The 23,778-nt window shown below is 44.4% G+C and overlaps 1 protein-coding gene across 7 annotated transcripts in view; it reads right to left on the bottom strand.

The window, feature by feature from the left end:
* NFYC (nuclear transcription factor Y subunit gamma) overlaps window positions 1-23,778 on the bottom strand; it is a 94,031-nt gene that overhangs the window by 8,416 nt on the left and 61,837 nt on the right. For all 7 annotated transcript variants that reach the window (XM_043994732.1, XM_043994730.1, XM_043994729.1 and 4 more), the window contains 4 exons: window positions 11,545-11,616; window positions 9,330-9,443; window positions 6,739-6,834; window positions 614-790 (listed from right to left, as the gene is read on the bottom strand). In XM_043994732.1, coding sequence (XP_043850667.1) covers window positions 614-790; window positions 6,739-6,834; window positions 9,330-9,443; window positions 11,545-11,616 — 459 coding nt within the window. The remainder of the gene's footprint in view (window positions 1-613; window positions 791-6,738; window positions 6,835-9,329; window positions 9,444-11,544; window positions 11,617-23,778) is intronic.

Below are 23,778 nucleotides of genomic sequence, written 5' to 3'. Positions count from 1 at the left end.
GGGACCGGCTCAGGGCTCTGACTGCCAGGCCAGGGCAATGCTCTTAGGAGGACTCCCCTGCTTGTCTGACCCCATTCGGGACACTGTGCTCAGTTCCGGACACCACACTAGGAGAGTGTTCCATGAATAAACTGGAGCCAAGCCAGAGGAGGGCTCTGGTGTTGCTGGGTAGGTGGGGATTGGGAGCAACTCATGGGATATGATGGCTGCTTTCAAGTGTTTGAAAGGTTGTCATGTGGAAGATGGACCAGGTTAGTTCTGCTTGGCCCCAGAAAGCAGAACCAGGAACAATGGTAGAAAATGCAAAGCAGCACATTGTGGCTCAGCATCAGAACACTCCCTCTCAGGAGGGGACGGCTTCTCCAGCCGGGGGGGGGGGGGGGGGGGGGGAGAAGAGCAGGGGTCCTGCTCAGCAATGAGACTGGACTAAATGCCCTCTGGGGCCCCCTCCTGCACTGAAGATTCAGTGTTTTCTGTGACTATCTTTTGTATCTGAGCAGCCGACCTCTCCTCTGTTTCTACCCTCCTCTCCTGGAAGACAGCCTAGCAGCTAATGATTCACTGGTTGAGGGAAAAGGGTTTTCGACAGCTCAAACACGACCGGCTCACTGACCTGGCCCTGCTGAGGCTGGGCAATGATGATCTGTCCTGACTGGATGGTGGTGGTAGAGGTGGTGGTCTGCTGGCCAGTCTGCTGACCTTGGACCTGGACGGCCGCCGTAGGCTGCTGGGCCAACGTGAAGTAGTACTGGACGGGCTCCGCAGGAGTCACAGACTGGCGCACCTCCTCCTGTGGGGCGGAAGCAGACCCAGGTAAGAGGAAAAAAGGGCACACTCAGCAAACAGCAATCACAAGAGCCAGAGCAGCGGCCGCCGCCTCGGGTGAATTTCCACTCTTCCCCCCAACACGCTCGGCACATTCCCAGGCCTGATGCTGATCTCTCCATATCTAAAGCCAAGGGAGAGTGGAATTCCAAGAGCCTGGCTAGGCTAAATCAAACTAAAAATAACTGATTTCAGAGGCCCCACGAAACATCCAGCCAAATTTCTGAAGTACAGCAAATCATCCATTTCATGATGAGTTGCAAATAATGACTGCAGCGAAAGCCCATGCACCAGGCAGACTTGTCGGTAAGTGTCCTCGAGGCCTGTTACCTGAGCCAAGTGCTAACTGGAAGGTGCTAATGAAGCCCCACAGCCATGATGCCTCAGCCTGGTCTCCCACATCCCCCTACTCCGAAGAAGAAGAAGAGTGTTGATTCAATCTGGTGCAGCAGAAGTGACAAAGAGCCCCCCTCATCTGGTGGGACTTGGCACCCCACTGCTTTGTTTCAGAGGCCATTTTGGCTCTCCAAGTCCAATGACGGGGCCAACCAAGCCCATGGCGTCCGCTCCCTGGGGTTACCTTTCTCACTGCAGGCAACCACAACCCCCATTTCTTTCCTGATTCCAGCAGAGGGGCTTGCACAGACAGGCACTTAATAAATGTTTACGAAATTGACTGTATTGACCCATGAAAGCACTGCCCAGGGACCTGCTGAATAGCTTTCTCTGCAGCCTGGGCCTGACCCACCCTTGCTGGCGTGCGGTACCTCTGCTCAGTCCCTTCTGCCCCCTCTTCTCACGAAGTTCATCGGGGTTCTCCATGGCAGAAGGAGTAAACAGCCCTCTCCCAGCCACCTTGAGCTCACAGCTGAGAGTGTAGGATGTTTACACACACTACAACATGGTTCTCTCCCGAAGAGTCCAGGGCTGCCCTTGGCACTGAGAAAACAAAAGGTAGCCCCAGAGCCCAGTACTTCTGGGGAGGTGGGGTCCTGTGCCGGACCCTACAAGAACGACAATAAAAGCATCACAGAGATACAGAAACCGAAGAATTATTACCTGAAATCTGTCAAATAAAAACATTAGCCTCATTCATTCACTAGCTTATTCTAGACCAGGAGTTCTTAACCTGGGGTCTGTGATTTAAGAAAAAAGAATTTGATAACTGCATTGCAAATTAATCAGTTTCCTTTGTAATCCTAGGCATTGTTTTATGCCTTTAAACACAGCATTCTGATAAGAGCTTTGCCAGACTGTCATGATGCCACACAAAAAGGTTAAGAATCCCTGTTCTAGTCTAATAGACGTTGCTAAAAACATCATGTTCCTGAGCAGAAAAGACTAGAAGAAAACACTTTCTTCAAGGTAGAAGCAGCACGCCTAAGCTGCTGCACAGTGCTCATGTCCCCCAGCTCCACCCGTAAGCATTTCAGAGATCCCATGCCTCACTAGGCAATGGAGGGTACACGCCACTCAAATGCAAGCTCCCCCAACTAAGAGCCCATCTAGTGCAGGGTAGAAACGGAGGCCCAGAGAAACAAAGTGATCTGCACACGGTCACGTAAGGTGTAAAATGTTGTTCCTGCTGTCTTGTGTTGCCTCTCCTGCCAAGGTGGAAAGGCTTCAGGAAACCATGCCTCCAGACAAGTGATACAGAGCTGGGAGCCGACAGTGAGGAACAAAACACATGCCTGCCAACACGTGGAGCCGGTCTTTGTCACACGAGGGCACACGTGGCAGTGAAGAGCCACGCTGGCAAATGACAGTCAAGTGAGAGAGAAGAAAGGCTCTCTGCACTACTCAGCAACCGACTATGTGCCCACTAAGCAGGAAGAGGCTCAAGCCCCAAGGGGGTAACAAGGAAAAGTCACATGTGTCCTGAGGTACCCTGAGATGGTGGCCTGGTGATTAACGTGAGCCCTGAGCTAGCTGCCCCCTCCTCTCTCCGTGGTTGGCTTTCCCAGCAAAGGCATTTGACAGCTTCTGGAGTTGGGGGAAGGTGGCCATACTTTCTGTGGAAGGGGGAGCCTTCCCGCTCTGTCTTTCATCTATTGGAGGCGGAGTGGGGGCCACAAAGTCTGTGGCCACCCCATGATTGCTGAAGGGGATGGGCCCACAGTCCCAGGGTGGGTTGCTCCCTCCTGTCCTGGGAGGTGGTCGAGAGCTGAAGAGCCTGCTGGGAGGACTGCAACACTCTCAATTCTTGTACATGAAGGAAAACGGCTTTCTGCCTTCATAGAGCAGACTTTCGAGGTTAACGTATCACAGTGCTCCAGGCAGAAACAACGTTAACCCTAAACCTGTTTCAACTGGGGCACAGGGAGAGAGGCCTGCAGTCTTTTATTTCCATTCTGTAGCCTCTGTTGCCAAAGCAACATAACAGTGACACCTCTGGCCCCTTCTCCCCAGAATAATAGACGTTAACCTGTCAGCTGGGCCTGTGTGGCGGCAGAGATAAAACACCAAGTCTCGCCTTGGCCAAAAGACAGCCATGTGATCTGTATATTTTTGCAGAGCTACTGAAACAGGCATCATTTTATCTTTTCCACCAAGAAACGATATCATTGATCACTAAAACTGAGGCCCACATCGAGAAGGTATCCCATGCCTTATTTTCAGGTACTGTGGGGGAGATGGCGTTGTGCCAAGAGGGCTCCTCTATCCTTTCAGGCCCTGCTCTCCCTCTGAATGATCTCATTACCAATGGGCAAATACGCCACCAAACGATGTGAAAGGAAACATGATCCTTTCAAAAGAAAAAACCCCCAAAAGCCCAGCCAACTCCTTCCAGAAGCAACTACTTATAGAGCTGCTTCCTCTGATATGGAATATTGTTGAAATCACCCCAACAATCCCTTGTGCTTGTTTGCATGACTGCAGGATAACAACACAGGGAGCAAGGATGAGGTTGCTATCAGTTGAAGATGGTAGCCTTCACCTAAAATTATTTTAGGACCTGGGCCAAGTTGTTGTGAAGCACCAGAAATAAGAACACATTCTTCTTGGGAGTTTCCTTTCCACTGGAAAGACTTGAAACATGGGGGGGAGAGAAGAAGGAGAGAGAAATGCCAGAGGGAATGGATGTAGTTTGGAGGCCTATACAGAAAGGGATGAAGAAAGTACCCCCTCAGAAACCATTGCCTGGAAAAACAGGGATTTCAGCAGGCAGCATCCTCCGACTCACCTTTAAATAGGGGCCGGATAAAAGATCACAGGCCAGGGAACGTCTGTTTTCCCTTGACCTCCCTTTGTGAATTCCCAGAAGCCAAGAGGCCCTAGCAGAGCAGCCTGTGGCCAGCTCCTGGACTGCCAGGGAGAGCAAACTGCTGTCTCTTTCAGAAAGAGAGATCTGGAGAGTTGGCCGTTTTAAAGTAGCTCAAGAGGTGCCAGCCTATTTGGAGCAAAGGAGAGCTGAATGCCCACTGAGGATTAAAAGTGCTATCTTGGAATTTCAGACCGGCTTTCGGCAATCTCAACCCTTCAAAGGCCAGACAGCAGCTGTCCTGAATGGGAAGCCAATCAACTGCTCCACTAGCTACAAAGAGCTAGACCTGAGCAGGAAGAAGCTGTTTCAGCTCTCTGCACTCTAAAAAGAACCTGAGCCAGGGCTTCTCCAGGGCCTTCATGTTGGGGAGGAGGCACTGACTGCAGCCTAGAGGGAGCCAAAAATATGATGAGGGAATGACACGACCCCCACAGAAGGTCTAAGAAATACTCTGCTAGCCCCAACAAGAACAAGCAGGAGCATGGGAACAGAAGTGCTCACACACCTCACTGTCAAAGGAAGCATTTGTTACATGGAGGGCTGACAAAATTCTAACCAAGCAGAGTCTGTTTGGGGCTTCATTTGCTCAGGATGGGAAGGCTGGGCTGACCCTTTCCTACAGCTTCTTCACCTGCTTCAGGGATCCTCGGGGAGTGGGACCAGAGAAGCCCGTGCCTGAGCCCCTGGAGGCAGCACTGCTTCCCACCCTACTTGTGGCCGGGACGCCTGTGGCAGCCTGCCGCTGTAAACATCCGACTGAAAGCTCCTCCAAGCACCTTACAGCTTCCAGTCAAGGATGTTTACAGCGGCAAAGACTGCCCAGAGAGCTGGGACACAGCAGTGCTGTTCTTGGGGAGGGGGGTGGGGGGTGTTGCAGAGCCCCTTCAGTTCCAATGGCGCTGGGGCATCAGCACCAGAAGGGTTCTGCCCTCCACCTCCCCCAATCCAGGCATTTCCAGGGCCTGCTATTCTCACTGACAGAGGCAGACGGGCACAGTGCAACTGTGGCCAGAAATCACTGGCCACCACGTCACTCATTAGAAACACGTAACATTGTACATGAAAACCACAGGAAGAACCAGGGTTCAGAGCCACGGCCAAGGGACCTTGGAGCTTGCCTGACTCAAGCCTTCTCCCTCCACAGATGAGAAGAATGAGTCTTCAAGAGGAAGGGGAAGAAAACTGCCCAAGGTCACAGAGCTAGTGAAGTGGTGGCGACAAGCCCAGAACTTGGGTCCTCTCAACACCAGGTTTCTTTCTGCTGTCCATGACCGATCTCAAAGGCCCACCAGTCCAATCTCCTCATTTCAACTGAGGGAGGAATTGAGGCCAGAGAGAGTAAATGAGTTACCCAAAATCACAGAGTAACAAGTAGCAGACAGGATTTGAACCCGTGTCCTCAGACTCCAAATCTACCACTTTCCATCGCACCATGCTGTCTCTCACTGTTCTTCTGTACATCTTAACCTGAGTCCCTAAAACCAAAGGGAAGAGAGTATCTTTCCAATGATGTTAAGGAATGATTTGTAGGTGTAGAAGGTAGGGAGGGGCAGAGGAAGCAGTGGGGAGTGAAAGCAGGCCATTTGTCCTTGCTATCATTTAGAGAACTAGCTCTTCCTGGGCCAGAACGCCAGGCCCTTCCATGTGCTGCAAACCCCAGTGCCTGCCCTGGGGGAGGGTGGCTCTATAAAGAAGCACTCTGGCTAACCTGTGGGGCACGCTCCCTCATCTCCAGGTCACAGGGTGGACGAGCTGTTGAGAGAAGCAAGGATGGAGGCACGGGAAGGACCCCGTGTGGAGCCAGAAGATCCGGGTCTGAGGCTGGGCTCTGCCCCTTCATAGTTACTGTTACAAGGGAGAGGTTGCTTCTGCCCTCGGGGCCTCAGCAGCTCCATCCAGGTTTGACTAGATGATCCCTGATTTTCTGGCCAGATCTAATATCCTTTGAGATCTGTCACTGAGGAGACGCAGCATGGTCTTAGAAGTGGTGCTGAGTTTGGAAACCCTTAGAATGGTTTGAATATTAGATTATGACACTTGCTAATTGTGTGACCCTAGGCAAGTCACTTAAATTCTCTGGGTCTCAGCTCCCTTATCTATTAAATGGGGATAATAATACTTGCAACAGTATCTCACAAGGACTGTAGTAAGAAAAACATCTGTAAACTCTAGAGCACTATAGAAATGTGAGTTGTTGACATATGACTCTGGGCAAGTCACTTCATCTCTCTCTGAGCCTCAATTTTCTCATCTGTCAAATGGGATCATCATATTACTTGTCCTACTTACCTTCTAGAATTGTGGTAAGAAAAGTGTGTTGCAAATTGTAAACAACCAGCTAGTTGTTATAATGAGCTAGTGCCAGAAGCATTCTATTTACAAAATGACCCCACCACAGACTGTTCTTGTGGATTTCTCTCATTCCTCCCCACCCCCACTCCGTCCTACAGAGGTACAACCCAGGGTCTGGACAAAGTAAGAATAGGTAGAAACTTCCAGAGTGACTTCAGTTTAGCAAAAGAGAAACAAAGATACAATTAGCTACACTCGCCTTGGAAGGAAATAAGTTTACTTGGTAAGAACATTCCAGATGCTTTGGCCTCTCCCTTCTCCCCTAGCAATGAAGACGTGACTCTAGTCCAGCTTACCTGACGCTTGGGAGGTTTTAGTTCATCTCTTGGAACAATGTCGATGAGAAAGTCAAACTGGTCAAATTTTGTAATCGCCATGGCAATGTCATTTCTCTGCAACAATTGGGGGAGGGAAGGAAAGGAAAAAGAATGAAACATCAACCCAGAGCCAGAATCCCAGGAGAACAGGGGAGGGCACAACCCCAGGTTCTAGGTGAATGGCTTTTTATAGGTGTGCCTGTGTTTTTATGTTTTTTTTGGGTTTTTTTGCAGGGCAATGAGGGTTAAGTGACTTGCCCAGGGTCACACAGCTAGTAAGTGTCAAGTGTCTGGGTCTGGATTTGAACTCAGGTACTCCTGACTCCAGGGCTGGTCCTTTATCCACTGTGCCCATGTTTTTAATGCTGGCCAACTCTCCCTAACCTATAAAGACTCAAATAATCAGCTACATGTGGTGGGGAGGTGGGAATGGAATCGGATGGTACACACGATTTCCAAAGACTAAGTCCCTACAGATAGAAAACCTTTTGATCAGGCAGATACCCTGCGCCCAGGTAGCCCCTCCACCCTATCCTGGGGGAGGCACAGAGTCTATGAGAGTCCAAGCTTCCAGGACCGGTGATTTCATAGGCAGAGAATGCCTTCCACCAATGCAGATGCCACCTTATCTATAGCTCACATTCTCCAAGCACTGCCTGAAGCTCTGAGAGGTCCCGGTGACTTGTCCGGGTTCAACAGCTAATAAATGTTCCAAGCAGAACTTGAGCCCAGCACTCTAACCACTACACACTCTGCCGCTCTGTTTTTTATATACGATTCCTTAAAGCAAGGCAACAATTTTAACCAAACTGGACGATATGTTTTGAAACGTATAGTGTGGGTTTTGGATGAGTGCAATACTTAAGTCTGAGGCTGCTCTGAGTGTCAGTGGTAGATACTGAATGGAGGGGGTTGGGGTGGGGTGCCATCCAATTGGAAGGTAGATTACATCTCCGTCTGGCTAGAGACATGTTGTTAAGTGCCCATTTTCTGGGTATCCTTATTAAAAAGCAAACAAAATCCCAAACCTCATTTGACCCCAAGCTCGGCACTGAAATGGTGCAGTGACTCTTCTAACTAGATGGGAGGGAATGGAAAATTTCTGGGTTTTTTTTCCCCTTCCCTTGACTGTGATGGCCTCAGGCCACTGAAATGCAAAACTCCAGTTCAACATTCTTGCCAACAGTAAGTTTGATAAGATAGTAGCTTACTAGAATGTGGGCTACAAACGCCAAACCCGAAGCAGGGCACATCAGACAGTGTTTGCCAGGGTTCAGTACATGATGGTGCTGTGCCACATTCTTGGTGATGCCAACTCCCTAAACATAATTTGTGGAGGGAAAAGCAAGGAAGGGGTGCAGGGGAGAAGAGGCACCACCTTTACACATAAAACAAAATGTCCTAGACCACTTAGGGAATGAATGTGCCCTTGAATTAGCCTAATAGTGGCTTAAACTGGGACGCCCACATCTAGATTGTAGCTTTTTAAAAAGCAGCAGCACAGGGGCAGCTAGGTGGTGCAGTGGATAGAGCACCAGCCCTGGATTCAGGACCTGAGTTCAAATCTGGCCTCAGGTGTGTGACCCTGGGCAAGTCACTTAACCCCAATTGCCTCACCAAAAAAACAAAACAAAAAAACATTAAAAAAAAAAAAAAAGGGCAGCAGCACTAAGTACTGGTATTGACTGTGAGTTCCTAGGAAACAAGTCTTCACCCTTACTGAAAATGATAATAGAATTTCCACCATAGGAAGTGAGAATTCCAACTAGAATCAAAGAATAAGAAAGGAACTGTAATTGGAGCCGGAATTGTTCCTACCTAATAAGGGGTAGTCATCAAGCCTTCCTGTGAAGACTAACCTCGAAAGGCAGCCAATGAACTCTTAACTGTTAGGAAGCTTTCCTTGACAACAATCAGGAATCCATCAGAAAAAGATGGACTGTGCATTCTGAGGCCCAGGAGAACAAAGGCTGATCATCTCTTCCCCATGGTAAGCCTTCATATACTCAGTTCTAGTTCCTCCAATGGAGTCCCCAGTGCCCTCCCTCCCTCCTCAGAATCTGCTCCAGCCTCTCAAGGGTAGCGCCCAGACCAGAGTTTGATGCTGTCAATGGAGCTGGACCAGGGTGGAGAGCAGCAGGAGTCTTACTCCCCTTGCTCTGGATACAACATCTTCTTTGAATGCAGCCTAAGACCATTGGTTTTTCTGGCTCTGCAAACCTTCAAGTGCTACAAAAATGTGAGTTATGTTTGGTAGTACTGGCTGCCATGTTAATTCACTCCCATGGAGCTGACAGCTCACCAAAATGCTGACTCCCCAGGATTTGATAAGAATTCCTATTATCCTATGAGCTCTTGTTTGGCCTGAAGGGCAAAAAGGATAAAGAGGTAGTAAGCATGCAAAGGGGGAAAACGACATTCTTCCAAGAGAACTGACAGCACTATACTATTCTCCCTGGGGAGGAGAAGAGAGGTGGTCTTGCCTCTGGACCAAAAGCCCACCAGCTAAGCAGACAAGAGGAGGGAAGATCCCAGATTTCTCCTGGCCTGGAGAAGCTGCTGCCAATTACCTGGAGAGTACGACGTTTGTTGTCTTCTGTGTGGATCCAGGCCCGCAACGTCAGCTCGGTGATGAATATCTGGGCAGCCTTGGCGAAAAGCACAGGGGCTTCAGCACTTATCATCTGGAAGAGAAATCAGGGTAACCTGCAGGTCTCAGCCATGACCACTAATGCTCCATCTACCTCCTCTCCTGCCTCTAGGGAAGAAGGGGAGGGGGAGTAGAACCAGACAGACGTGACTGGGGAGCAAACAGTGGAGGATGAGTGTGAGAAGATGACACTGTTGCCCTTTCTTTAAGTCAGAAGAATAGGCTGGAGTTTTGGTTCAACTCCTAACCAATCAGTCACTTCATCTTCCTGTATCCATTTCCCCCTCTGTGAAAGGAGGATTAAATAGTCTTTGTCCTACCAATCTCATAAGGAGGCTATAAGGAAATGAGATAAAATGTGGAAAATGTGATGATAAAAATATTAATAGCAGTACTTTCTGTGGTGGCAAAAAATGGAAACAAATAAGTCTTCTAGAAACCACAACCTAAAAACAATGCCCTTCTAAAGGTGGGTCAGGAGTGCAATCTTCCTAGACAAAGGATGAGAATTAATATGCTGTCACTACTATACAACCTTCTAGAGTTCACAGGGCATGAGGTCCAGGACAGACCAAGCCAAAATAGTACAAAATTTTTTATCCCAGCAGTGTGATGTTGGGCAAATAAATTTTTTCTAACCTTTAAGTCTTCACTGAAGGGATTCTATCCCTGACATTTTATGGATCTATGAAAAATCAAATTATACTACATTAAAAAAAAGGAAATGAAACAAAGTAGGTGTCCACTTAATAGGGACCAGCTGAGCAAAATTGTAGTATATGAATGTAATCATTACTGGACCACAAGAAATAATGGATAAAGGAATTTGGAGAAATTTGGGAAGATTTAAATGAACTGATGCAAAATGAAAAAGCAGAATCAAGAGATCAGTACCACAGTGTCTACAACATTTTAAATAAAAACAACTTAGATCAAACACAATGATCGATCTTGATCCTAGAGGACAGAGGATGAAACACACACACATCCTTTCTGGGTTAAGGGCAGCAGAGGGCAACAGGTATGGAATGTTACATACCCTGCCAGATGTGGTACCACTGTCAGTCAATTTTGCTCGACTGTTTTCTTTTTCTGTTACAAAGGATAGGGGGATATATTGGGAAATGCCTGTGTTGTAAAAAAAAAAAAAAACCAACACACACAAAACAAAATAATGAAGGGTAGCAATAAAACTTTACAAAATATTATTTGTAAAAAAAGGGGACAAAATAGCTAATAATATTCCTAAGATTTCCTACCATTGTTGCTACTATGCAATGAGGCTGCTGTATAAAACAGGGTCACAAAGTTGTAGTGTGTCAGAAGTGAAAGGGGACCAGAGAGAGCATTTACTCCAAAGTGCTCAATTCACAGATGAGAAACTGATGTCCAGAGATGGATAAAAACATACTTAAGGTTACATGGCTAACAAGTGGGAAAGACAGGACCAGGCCTGCCAAGCCATGCTCTTCCCACTACCTCCTCCCTCCACCTCTGGAGGGAGTAGGCTGTTAGGTCAGGAAGGAGTCCTGAAAAGCACAACTACACTGACCACAGTACACATAGTATAAGTACACAGACCAGAGCAGAGGATCCTATAAAATGCTTATAATGTTCAATAACTGATCATGTTCAACCCCTTGGAAATGATAAATAGATCAAATAATACCCAATGCTAGTCATACCTCCTTGGCTTGAAAGGAAAAATTCAGACTCCAAATTGTGACGGTCTCCAGGATATTACCAGGATTCAAGTAAAAGTTGTACTTTTTAAGTGCGTTTGAGTGGGCCAGACTAGCCCTAGGCTTGCCATATTGCAGTTAAAAGCATTCCAATTCAGGGCATCTAACATTTCCATTTATGAGCCAGTCATAGTACTAAGAACAAGAAGAACCTTACAAGTCATCTAGTCCAAGGCTCTCATTAAAGGAGGAAAGTGAGGGCCAATGAGGTTAAAGGATCTGATGGCAGAGTCAGGATAAGCCAGAGCCAAACTCACGTTCTCTGACTCCAAATGCAAACCTTGCTGAGAAAACCTTGTCTGTGGCTGTTATTAATTAAACCTTGTACTCTGGGGAAATGCTCAGGGCCATCACTTTTAGCTTTACACTGCAAAATAAGTGATATAAGTTTACCTTTACATCTTCATCCAGTTTCATGATCTTCTTAATACGAGCTAGTGGAAGCTCCTGCACACGGAAATCTTTCTGAAATAATAAGCAACCAGAGAGACATAAATATACTCACTATCATCAAAACCATGGACAAGGGAAGGTATCAGAAATATGTTCCAACTACTGTTTGAGGGTGGTGGTGTAGAGTGTGAACAAAAGGAATTAGAATAAAAAGAAATGAATATCTTTCTTTAGCACTCCATCCTGACCCCTCACCCAAAAAGTCTTAGAAATGCATGTACATTTCATATAGAACATGACAAACTTCCATTAGTCTCCTAATGAAAGTGTTCAGTTGTGAATGTGTGGAAGTGGTGAGTTTTCTTCCCTGTGCCCATCCAAGGGATGCCATTTTCTGCATTCTTCCCACCAGACTCCCAGCTTCTGAAGAGAACTTCCTTAACAGATGGAGGTATCCAAGATGCCACACTACTACTCCTTTACAGCCATGAGCTTTGGGGCAAGTGGGATGGCATAGTTCCTGTGTTACTGCTCATCGGCAATAACTATCTGGCTATTATTATTATTAGCTCCTGCTAATTTTGGCCTCATCCACCCCAGAACAAGAAACACAGCAACTCTAATAGCATAGCTCTCACCTCTGCAACTTCCTTCCGGGGGGGGCATGTCCACCCAGGGAGGCTCTGCCACTTAAACTTCAGGTTAAACTTGCCTTGTGTGTCACAAGGCTAGTTTTGGATTTTAGGCCAGAACTTAATTGAATCCAAACACATGTTAAGTACCTGTTAAGCAGGTTCAGAAGCTGTATAGCCAGTCTATCTGAAGTGTTCTCTAAGCACTGAAGTGTGGACCACCACCCAAGGCCTGCTTTGACCCCTCATCAAGGTGTGAAGGTGAGCCTGCCTGGGTTCTTGGAGGCCCTTCCAAGACAAAACCAGCTCTGGCAGGGCCTCCACCAAAGTAAGAAAAGCTTCAGAGACCTGCAGAGCTATATAGGAGGAACCTTAACGTCAAAGAACGAAGATTGCCAAAAGATGGGGGGGGGGGGGGGGGGAGAGAGGGGAAACAGGGGTGACCAGGACCATAGCAACTAATAAAATTATGTCCCCTAAGGCGAAGAATGGGGGAGCTACTGATACAATAAGAGACAGATCAATGGAATTAGAAGGACAATGTATAGAATCATGTGCTTATCACTGGGAGAAATATGAAGAATGAAGTCACTCTGTGCTTTATGAAAAGAAAGAACTCAGAGAGGTGCTTGTATGTATGAGCACGAGTCTGAGCGTGCATGTGGGTGCCCACACTCATGTGAGTACATCTTTTCTGACTAGCACCATTCAAGTACTTATAGTTACAGCATTAAAAAAAATTATGGACATCGGCATACATGCCTGATGACGGATACAATTCTCGAAATAAGAAAATCAATTGTGAATTTTAGAGCAGCAAGGCTACAGATTAGTGAATATCAGCAGAATCTCCACAGAGGCTAGGTGTCAAATGATTGGGTCTACAAGTGGCTAAAAACGTGACTCATTAAAGCACAATATGCTAGCTAGGGGATTCTTGTCAAAAGTCCATAAGGGCAGTACCAATGCCTAAAACTCAGCATAATTAACAAGCACAGGTAGAGTATAAATTTTCAAGCCCCCTAAAAAAATAGAACTTGGATCAAAGAAAGACACTGAGACACTGTTATTGAATTTCATCAGTTTGACCTCAGAAGAAAAACTAATAACCCCTGAACATCTGAATTCTCTGTATCCTGTTTATAACTCTGTGACTGGCACAATATCTGGTGACCACCCAGCTGAGCAAAATGGAAACAGTCATTTCTCATTTTTTCTGTTCCAAACTTAGGCATTAACATTTTCTATGAAGACTTTTCTAACTAGCCCTCCAAGTTGGTCAGACACATTCAAGTCTGGTTTTTCACAATCTGGTGGGGAGATGGGGAAGAAGGGGACAAATATCTATCTTGGAAATCAAGTATAATTGGTCTTCCCACTTTTATGGCATTTCCCGGCAATTCCACCAAGAAAACTGGACCCACAGATGACTATGGATGAGTGCTGCTCTACAGAGGTCATTTCCTTTGGCTCAGGTGCTACAAACTTCCACAAGAAAGCTTTTCAAAGACTTCCTAAATCCTAAAGCCTGTTCCTAGAAAGAGCCCTAGGTTTAGAACCAAAGAACCCAAATGTGAATGTTGGCTCTGCCACTTGCTCCCTCTTCTAGAACTCAATTCACCATCCATAAGATGTGTGTGGGTGGCAGTGGACTAGGTGACCCCTAAGCTCATTTCCCGCTCTAAAACTGTAATGCTGCAATCTGGTTACTAAGAGCAAGCCAAACCCAGTTACTATTTATAAAGTATCATTTCATAGGAGTGTTAGTCTTCCACTGAATTCAATGGACTTCAGAGATAATTAATAAATTTCCTGAATTAGGGAATACGGTATGTGGGGGGCAGAGGGAAGAGTGTATAGATAAAGCTACTATTTTGGGGGGGAAATGGGGGTTAAGAGACTTGCCTATGGTCATACAGCTAGTAAGTGTCAAGTGTCTGAGGCTGGATTTGAACTCAGGTCCTCCTGAATCCAGGGCCAGTGGATAAAGTTACTATTAACCCCATTTTCTATATGGGCAAACTTAAGGGGAAAGGCAGAATGGTTTTGTTCTAAGTTAGGGAATCCTCAACTTTCAAAAAAAGAAAAGGCTGTTTTATATTTTTCTCAAACTTGAATCTTTTCAGTGATTGGGAAGAGGCCATTTTCTTGTCTGAAGGAGAGAAGAGGGCACTGCTGCTGGATGTCCTCTTTTCCTTCCTGGCACCAGCTAATTGGTCTGGATATATCAGAGGACCATGGCTAACAAAGGCTATTGGAGCCATCCAGTCCTGAACTTTTCATTTTATGTTAGTACAAAATGGGCCACAAATGGGAACAGCCCGACCCCATGTCACACAATTAGTTCAGTAGCACAGGGCTGGGCTTGGAGTCAAGAGACCCTGTGGGACCTGCCAGCTGTATAACACAGGTGAGGCAGGGACATCCCTAAACCTGTTTCCCCAAGGCTACAGTAAACGCCATTGAAAATCTCAAAATGCTGCACAAACATCAGTTGTTATTAACAAGAGAATGAGGACTAAAACACAGGTTTCTGAACTTCTGACCCTCTGCCACAATGGCTAACTCTATTCAAGATTAAAGAGTAGACAAAACAATCAATATTGGATGTTACAAAAATATAAAGAGTGAACTGGCCTCAAAGAAGAACAATGACAAGAGACTGCTCCCCTCTTTGTAAATAGCAGCTCATTCTGCAAATGTGGTATATTGCATATAAAGGCAAATTTATTTCCAATGTGTTAACTGGACTTCAAAAAAAATTCTGTTGTAAGGGATGGATTTCTGGGAAGGAAAGGTATAGGAGAAACCTAAGTGATAGAAAAAGAAGACATTGATAAAATTCAATTGTTAAAAAAAGATATGATGGTACATCAACTAAAACAGATTTCCTGCCTCTTGGGAAAAAGGTCCAAGACTGCAAGCTTGGACAGTTGTTCACACTGTGAGACTTTGCCATGGATACACACTTGTCATTCTGATCATTGCTTTTGCTTAACTGATTTTTTTAAGGATCACAGAACCAGAGCTAGAAGGGACCTCAAAGGTCATCTAGTCCAATCCCCTCATTTAAAGGTGAGAAAAATGAGTTCCAGAGACGTTAAATGATTTGCCCAAAGTCACATAAGTCATCTCACCAGAACCAGAATTCAAACCCAACTCCTTAGATTCTAAATCCTGCGCTTGACAAAAAGAGAAACTACATTTAAGATAACTGGAGACAGGGCAGCTAGGTTTCACAGTGGATAATGCACAGGCCCTGGATTCAGGAGGACCTGAGTTCAAATCTGGCCTCAAACACATGGCATTTACTAGTTGTGTGACCCTGGGCAAGTCACTTAACTCTCATTGCTCCACGCCCCCCCCCCCGCAACAAAAAACCCAAAATTTATTTGGAAGACAAAAGGTCAAGAATATCAAGGGAATTGATGAAAAAAAATGTGAAGAAAGATGGCTCAGGAGCACCAGATATCTATTACAAAGCAGTAATCACCAAAACAATCTGGTACTGGCTAAGAAATAGAGTGGTAGAACAGTGGAAGAGATTAGGTATATAAGGCACAGTAATAAATGACCACAGTAATTTAGTGTTTGATAAACCGAAGACCCAAGCTTTTAAGACAAGAACTCATTATTTGACAAAAAACTGCTGGGAAAACTGGAAACTGTCAGAAACTAGGTATAGACCAACATCTTACATCATATAACAAGACATGCTCAAAATAGGTACATGATTTAGACATAAAGCTATGACATGAAGCTTTAGACATGAGCAAAGTAAGGGACCATGGAATATATTACCCGTCAAATTTATGAATAAGGGAAGAAGTTATGACCAAACAAGATAGAAAACATTATGAAATATAAAATGAATAATTTTGATTATATAAAATTAAAAAGGTCTTGCATAAACAAAACCAATGTAGCTAGGATTAAAAGAAAAGCAGGAAACTGGGGGTAGGGGTGGGGGTAGGGTTAATTTACAGCAAGTTCCTCTGATAAAAGCCTGATTTCCCAAATACATACATATATATAAAAATATAAAACTAACAAGTGTGGTAAAAAAAAAATTAAAGTTTTTAACAGTCGGTTAGCGATAATGGAAAGATGCCAGTTTTTGAAGGACCACCCTTTGGGGAGGAGACCGTGACGAACGGCCGTGCATGGGCTACACACGCCAGTCTGGCTGCTAAGCACTCTACTTCCGGGGTGCAAGCTTAAAAGGCAAGGAGAGAACAGAAGTGAAGTCTTTGATCAGCCACAGCTTGCTCAGCCATCTCTCAGTGAATGGAATACAGACTAAGCTTAGACCTAAGACTATTTGTTTGTATTTTCTACGTTCCTATCTCTCTAATCAACATCACCTTGTAATTTCCAAACAATAAAAGCTCTAACTAGAGACCAGAGGCTTCTTCCACTTACTAGTCTGGGAGATAAATAAGGGAAAAGTTAAAAGGGGAGGTTAATGCTCTAGTATCCAATTTTAAATCTCGCACAAGTCAAATTTATAATAGGAGCCATTCATCAACTGACAAATGCTCAACAGATACAAATAGGCAGTTTTCAAATGAAGAATTCAAAGCTATCTATAGTCATATGAAAAAAAAATGCTCTAAATCACTACTGATTAAAAAAATGCAAATTAAAACAACTCTGAGGTACTACTACCTCACAACTATCAGATTGACTAAAAAACTGGAAAAGGCAAATGACAGATATGTTGGAGGAGATGTGCAAAAATTGGGACACTAATGCACTGCTGGTGGAATTGTGAACTTTTTCAACTATTCTGGAGAGCAATTTGGAACTATGCCCAAAGGACTATAAAATGGTACATAGTCTTTGAACCAGCAATACCGCTACTATGTATCCCAAAGAGATTTTTAAAAAGAAGAAAAGGACACATATGTATAAAAATATTTATAGCAGCTCTTCTCTGGTGGCAAAGAATTGGAAATTGAGAAAATGCCCATTCACTGAGAGATGGCTGAGCAAGCTGTGGTACATAATTGTGATGAAATACTATTGTGCTATAAGAAATGACAAGCAGGATGATTTCAGAAAAACTGGGAAAGACTTAATGAACTAATACAAAGTGAAATGAGCAGAACCAGTAGAACACTGTATACAGTAATAGTAATATTGTGTGACAATCAACCATGAATGACTTAGCTATTCTCAGCAATACAATGATACAAGACAATTCTGAAGGACTTGAAAAATGCTATCCCCAAAGAAAGAACTGATGGAGTCCGAATGCAGATCAAAGTATATATTTTTTAACTTTATTTTTCTTGGGATTTTTCTATTTTCCCCACAAGATAACTAATACAGAAATGTTTGGCATGACTGTACATGTATAAGCTATATCAAACTGCTTGCCTTCTCAAATAGAGGAGGGAGAGAATTTGGAAACAAAATATATTTAAAAAAAAGAATGTTAAACATTTTTGCTTATAAGTAATTAAGAAAAATAAAATTAAAATTAAATGTAAAAAAAAACCTGCACTCTTCGGTGTTCAGTGTGTTGGGGGAGGGGGAAAGGAGAATATTGGGAAATGACTGCAGCATTCTTAAAAAAGCATTAGTAAAACATTTTTAAAAAGAGAAAAAGAGAGTTCATGGCAAATCCTAATCTGTTGGTTGGGTATGCCTAATCTAGGTCAAAGTATTAATGCATGATGTTTCAAAAGTCTTACGTGGTCACTCTATTCCTGATCTGGTATACCCAATCTCTGTGACCATGGTCTATAAATGCTACTGCTATCATAACAAAGCAGCACCCTATATCTGATCCAAGTTCAGAGATGATCAAGGTTCCTTCTTCTTCTTTATCTATTGATGGGACCTAAAAACTCTAACATTAGTTTGTTTTTTGTTTTATTTTGGGGTGGGGCAATGAGGGTTAAGTGACTTGCCCAGGGTCACACAGCTAGTAAGTGTCAAGTGTCTGAGGCCGGATTTGAACTCAGGTCCTCCTGAATCCAGGGCCAGTGCTTTATCCACTGCGCCACCTAGCTGCCCTGTTTTTTTTTTTTTTAAATAAAATTATTTTATTATTTTCCAGTTACATGCAAGGATAGATTTCTTACTTTTGTGGGGCAATGAGGGTTAAGTGACTTGCCCAGGGTCACACAACTAGTAAGTGTCAAGTGTCTGAGGCCAGTTGGCGCTTTATCTACTGCACTAACTAGCTGCCCTTAAGAAGAGTGTTCGGGGGCAGCTAGATGGCGCAGTGGTAAAGCACCGGCCCTGGATTCAGGAGTACCTGAGTTCAAACCCGGCCTCAGACACTTGACACTTACTAGCTGTGTGACCCTGGGCAAGTCACTTAACCCTCATTGCCCTGCAAAAAAAAAAAGAATAGCGTTCAACACTTGTTTTCATAGAATTTTGTTCCAAATTTTTCTCCCACCCTCCCTTCTCCCCAAGATGGAAAGCAATCTGATCAGGGGCTCAGGCTCTGTGCAGCCCAGTGCTCTACCCACCTCACAATGAGGCCTAAGATGGGAAGCCTGCTGAGGGCAGTTAGGTGACCTTCGGAAACTGGGAGGTTGGTTCTACAATCATCAGTTAATTCTGTCAATCAGGGCTACCAGCCAATTAGCTTCTGAGTGGCGCGCGCGCGTGTGTGCGTGTGTGCGTGTGTGTGTGTGTGTGTGTGTGTGTGTCTCTCTCTCTCTCTTTCTCCACCCTGTTTCCTGTGAGAGGGGGGCTTGCTGGTAAGGAGAAGGGAGGAGATTTGCCATTCTGGTATGTAAGCTGGAGAGAGATGGGATGCAGCTGTGTGCTCTGCTGAGTCCCAGGCAGTGGTGTGATCACAGGTCATATAATTTTCCTTTTCCCATTCCAGTTTTCCTTTGTCCCTAGTTTTATTAATCTTATTTTTCTTTTGAATTTGTTTTCCTGTTAATAAACCCAGTTCTGTTTTTGAAAGAGGCTGTTAATTGCCTTCCCTTGCCCCAATATTTCGGCGAGCCGCCTAATTAACACTCTCCAATTAAAATTTGGCCCCTACAATACAATCACATTAAATATATTTCTGTATTAGTCATATTGTCTAAGAAGAATCAGAGCACAAGGGGAAAACCTCAAAAAAAAGAAGGAAAAAACCCCCAGCCCTAAAGGAGAAACAGTATGGTTCAATCTGCATTCAGAATCCACAGTTCTTTTTGGATGTTGAGAACATTTTCTATCATGAGCTTTTTGAAATTGTTTTGGGTCATTGCACTGCTGAGACAATGTGCTGTTACTGTGTACAATGTTCTCCTGGTTCTGCTCCTCTTAGTCAACATCAGTTCATGTAAGTCCTTCCAGGTTTCTCTGAACTCCTCCCGCTCATCGTTTCTTATAATTCATATACCACAATTTGTTTAGCCATTCCCCAACTGTTGGGCATTCCCTTGGTTTCCAATTCTTTGCCAACACAAAGAGAGCTGCTATAAATATTTTTGTACATGTGGGTCCTTTTCCCTCTTCTATGATCTCTTTGGGATTAACATTTGTTTTTGAGAATTAAAAATTGTCAGCAAAGTCAGGGGGTGGGGTGGTAGAAAGGGTTAATTCTGACCACCCCTAAAAAATAGCTGTTATGGCACTCCTAAGATGCAAAACTGCTGAGTCTCACAAAGTCTGAATACACAACACTACCTTTGGATGAAACCAATGGGAGCTGTGAGCCAAAGAAAAGTCAATTAGTCCCAGTTGTGCTCAAGTACCTCTGAAGTATCAAATTGTGATGAGACATGAAGGCTTCTCTTCAAGAGCTCCCTGCTCCAACACTGCTACCCATTTCCTCCAGAGACAGAGGACTCACAATTCTAAGATGATGAAGGAAGGGTTTGGACTACAAGAGAATGTTTGGTAACTGGTCCTCACCTATTACCACCAAATTTTTCTTAAAGCAACAGCATGGCGATCTGGCTGAAGTGTCACTGTCTATTTTGGAGAGGTTGACAAACTCAATGCACTGATTAAAAGGAGCTGGGGCATAACATCAGAGACAGACAGAGAAGGGGACGGCAGGAGATTCTGGAATGTTTCCTTTCTGAAACTCAGCTTTTCGTAGTAATCACAAGAGGGCAAAGCTGGCCTTTTTTTCTCTACTATTTCCCAGGAGGTCCAGGAAGCTAAATGTTCAATTCCAAAAAGAGGTCCCTTGATTATTCTTCTCAGTAACCAAGGAGGAATACAGTATCTTATCTCTGGACAGAGCTTAACAATCTTTGTGTGCTGTGGCTTTTAACTAATTTCCACTCAAATGAGAAGCCATCTGGATTTAAAGACAATTACAAAGCTGTTAGGGTGGAAGGGAGAGTGATGGCCAAGCTGGGACTAAGGCTGAATCTCTTCTTTGGGGAACTATGGACTTAGTGACCCAGAACCAGCATTTCCTCTTGTTCATTTCAAATGCTTTGGAAGAGGAAATGTCATTAACTGCAGTTCTCTGATTTTAGAAAGAAAGGCCTAGATCAAAGGCACATATTCAACTTCACTCATTTGCCTAGAATTGTTCACAGAGATGCAACAAGAGCAACAAACTTGGCAGCAGTGGGCCTGGGTCCAAATCCCAACTCTGCTCCTTATTAATTATACGATGTTAGGAAAGTTATCATCTCTCTGGACCTCACTTCCCGAATCTATAAAACTGTATGGGTTGGACTAAATGATCTCTAATGATTTCAATCCATAGGCTAAGTATCTGTTATATGTCCAGCACTGTGCTAAGTACTGGGGATGAAAAGAGGAGTAGAAGGAAGTCCTTGCCCTCTGGGAGCTCACAGTCTAATGGGAGAGACAACAAGCCCACAATTAGATACTAACAAGCCATAGAAACTGAATGAATTGGAGAGCATCAGCAGAGGGAAGGGACGGCATTAATGGGGACCAGGAAAGGCTTCCTGGAAAAGAAAACGGAAATGAAGAGGGAGAGAATCCAGGCGTGGGGGATGGCGGCCAAAGAGTCCTTTCCTGTTCTAAAGATCTAGCTACCTCTGATTCTAAGTCACTTTTGCTCTGAGCCTATCAAACTGGGATAGTGACCTTTGTGCTCCCTCTTTCACAAGGCTGTGACAAGGGAAGCCCTTGGTAAGCCTCAAACTCAGGAAGAACGAGGATTTACGATGTCTCAGAAGTCGAAGAGCCTTCACCAGCTGCCTAGTTTAACTCATACCTGTAATGATTGGAATGATGCCACCTACTGGAGACTTGCTGTGGGAAAGCTCCACCATGAGGAAAATGCCTCAGAGACATTGTGGCTTTTCCTTGGCGTCAGGAAATGAAGTTTGCTCGTGGGTGCTGTCTATCAAGGCTACCAGCCAATCAACTTGAGGAGCCTCCTATTTTCTGGGAGGAGACAGGAAGGAGGAAAGGGAGCCTGCACGGAGAGCTCTTGCGGCTTTTGGGTTCCTGACTTGGTGGTGGCGGCGGCAGAAGACTTCACAGAAAATTTGAGGAAAGATAGGAATGCCAGGCTGTTGGAATTCTGTTCTCAATCTTTTTCTTTCTATTTTCCAATAAACCCTTAAAAACCTAAACTCGTTTTATCAGTGATTTTAGTCAGTTTCCCCCAAAACTGGGGGAACAGATTAAAATCGACATTTAGAATCTTAAATTACACATACCTGAATGAGAATTCCCCATGTAACAGAACCAAAAAATGATCACCTAGCTTTTACTTAAAGATGTCTAAGAAGGGGGAAGTGACTCCAGAGGTAGTCTCTTCCCCTTTTAGAAAACTGCCCCTTTACAACTTCCACCCTGTGCTGCCAGTGCTTCTACCCTCTGGGGCCAAAAAGAACACATCTAGTTCCTCCTCCACAAGTCAGCTCTTAAATACAACATGAATCCTCTCTTCTCCAGGCTAAACATTCATGGTACCTTCAATACACTTTTGTATGGCATGATCTCAAAGGCCCTTCACCATTCTAAGAGCCCTCTGGATGCTCTGCCTCAATGTGGTCAGGACCCTAGAATAAAACAGTATTGCATGTGGTGCCTGCCCAGGGCAGAGTACAGTATTACTGCCTCCTTCCAAGGACTAGATAGGAAACCTTTATTTATGCAGCCAGAGTTCATTCAAGCTCTTTTCATTCCCATCAACGTGGCTGACTTGTGTAGAGTCTGAGGTCCACAAACACTCCCAGTTATTTTTCAGATGAACTGCTAGCTAGCCATTCTCCCTCACTTTGTACTTGAGAAATTGATTTTCTGAACTCAGGTGACTTATTTATTCATTGATCCCTATTAAATGTCATCCATTACATCTGACCAATACCCTAGCCTGATGACATCTTTTTGGGTTCTGACTCTAGACATTCCACCCTAAAAGATCTCATCTCTGCTTTTCCTCTTGACATAAATAATGATGTCAAACAACACACGGCCAAGAACAGACCTCTGGACACTTCACTGGAGTCCTCCTAAGTCACTGGTGCTAAAAGTGTGGCCCAAGGGTCCCCATGAGTCCTCAAGACCCTGTCAGAGGATCCTCAAGGTCAAAACGATTTTCATAATACTAACTACTGAGCTATCATTTCCCTTTCTCACTCTCATTTTCTCCCAAGTGTACAGTGGAGTTTTCCAGAAGCTACCTGACCTGGGCTTCAAACATGAAGGCTGAGTTGATAGCTCAGTCTACAGAACTGTACTTTTTTGTTGTTGTTTTTGTTTTTCGGGGCAATGGGGGTTAAGTGACTTGCCCAGGGTCACACAGCTAGTAAGTGTCAAGTGTCTGAGGCCAGATTTGAACTCAGGTACTCCTGACTCCAGGGCCGGTGCTCTATCCACTGCGCCACCTAGCTGCCCCTCTAAAGGCTATCTTGAGGAAAACTATGAGTGATTGAGCTGCAGGCTGAACTGGCCACTTTTTTTACTCAACACCATTTTTACTTGAAAGAATGATTGACAGACTATCATTACTCAGACTTGGGTACTTGGCAGACATTTTCTTGAAAATGAACAAAGTGAGCCTGGCACCTAGAGGAAAACAACTGACAGTTTTTGTTGCAAATGATAAAACTGGAGCTTTCAAGTGAAAATTAGAATTTTGGAAAACTTCTATCTACCATTATAATCTTGAAAGTTTCCAAATACTGAAAGACTTTTCTGGTGATAAAGGTAATATTAAACAATGTAATTTTTGGATATTGTATAATGAGATGTGTCAACATTTGAAAGAACTGCATAACTCAATGAATCAATATTTTCCAAATGATCAATGCATGATGTTACAAAATCATGCATGAATTTAAAAATCCATTACAAGTGCCTGATACACCAATGGATTTTAACATGACAAACAGAGCAGAGAGTTGCATTCAGATGCAACTCACCTTGTATGTAATTTTGGGATAGTATCAAAGAATATTTATAAGCATTTGAAAAGGCTACGGAAATACTCCTCCCCTGGGCAACTAGGTGGCATAGTGGATAAAACACCGGCCCTGGATTCAGGAAGACCTGAGTTCAAATCTGACCTCACACATTTGACATTTACTAGTTGTATGATCCTGGGCAAGTCACTTAACCCTCACTGCCCTGGAAAAAAAAAAGAAGAAAAAAATACTCCCCTTTCCAACTCTTTGTCTGAGTGAAGTCAAAA

This window comes from Dromiciops gliroides, chromosome 3 (assembly GCF_019393635.1).
Source record: "Dromiciops gliroides isolate mDroGli1 chromosome 3, mDroGli1.pri, whole genome shotgun sequence".
Lineage (NCBI taxonomy): Eukaryota > Metazoa > Chordata > Mammalia > Microbiotheria > Microbiotheriidae > Dromiciops > Dromiciops gliroides.
The sequence above is the reverse complement of the archived record's forward strand: the minus strand, read 5'-3'. Positions and strand labels throughout refer to the sequence as shown.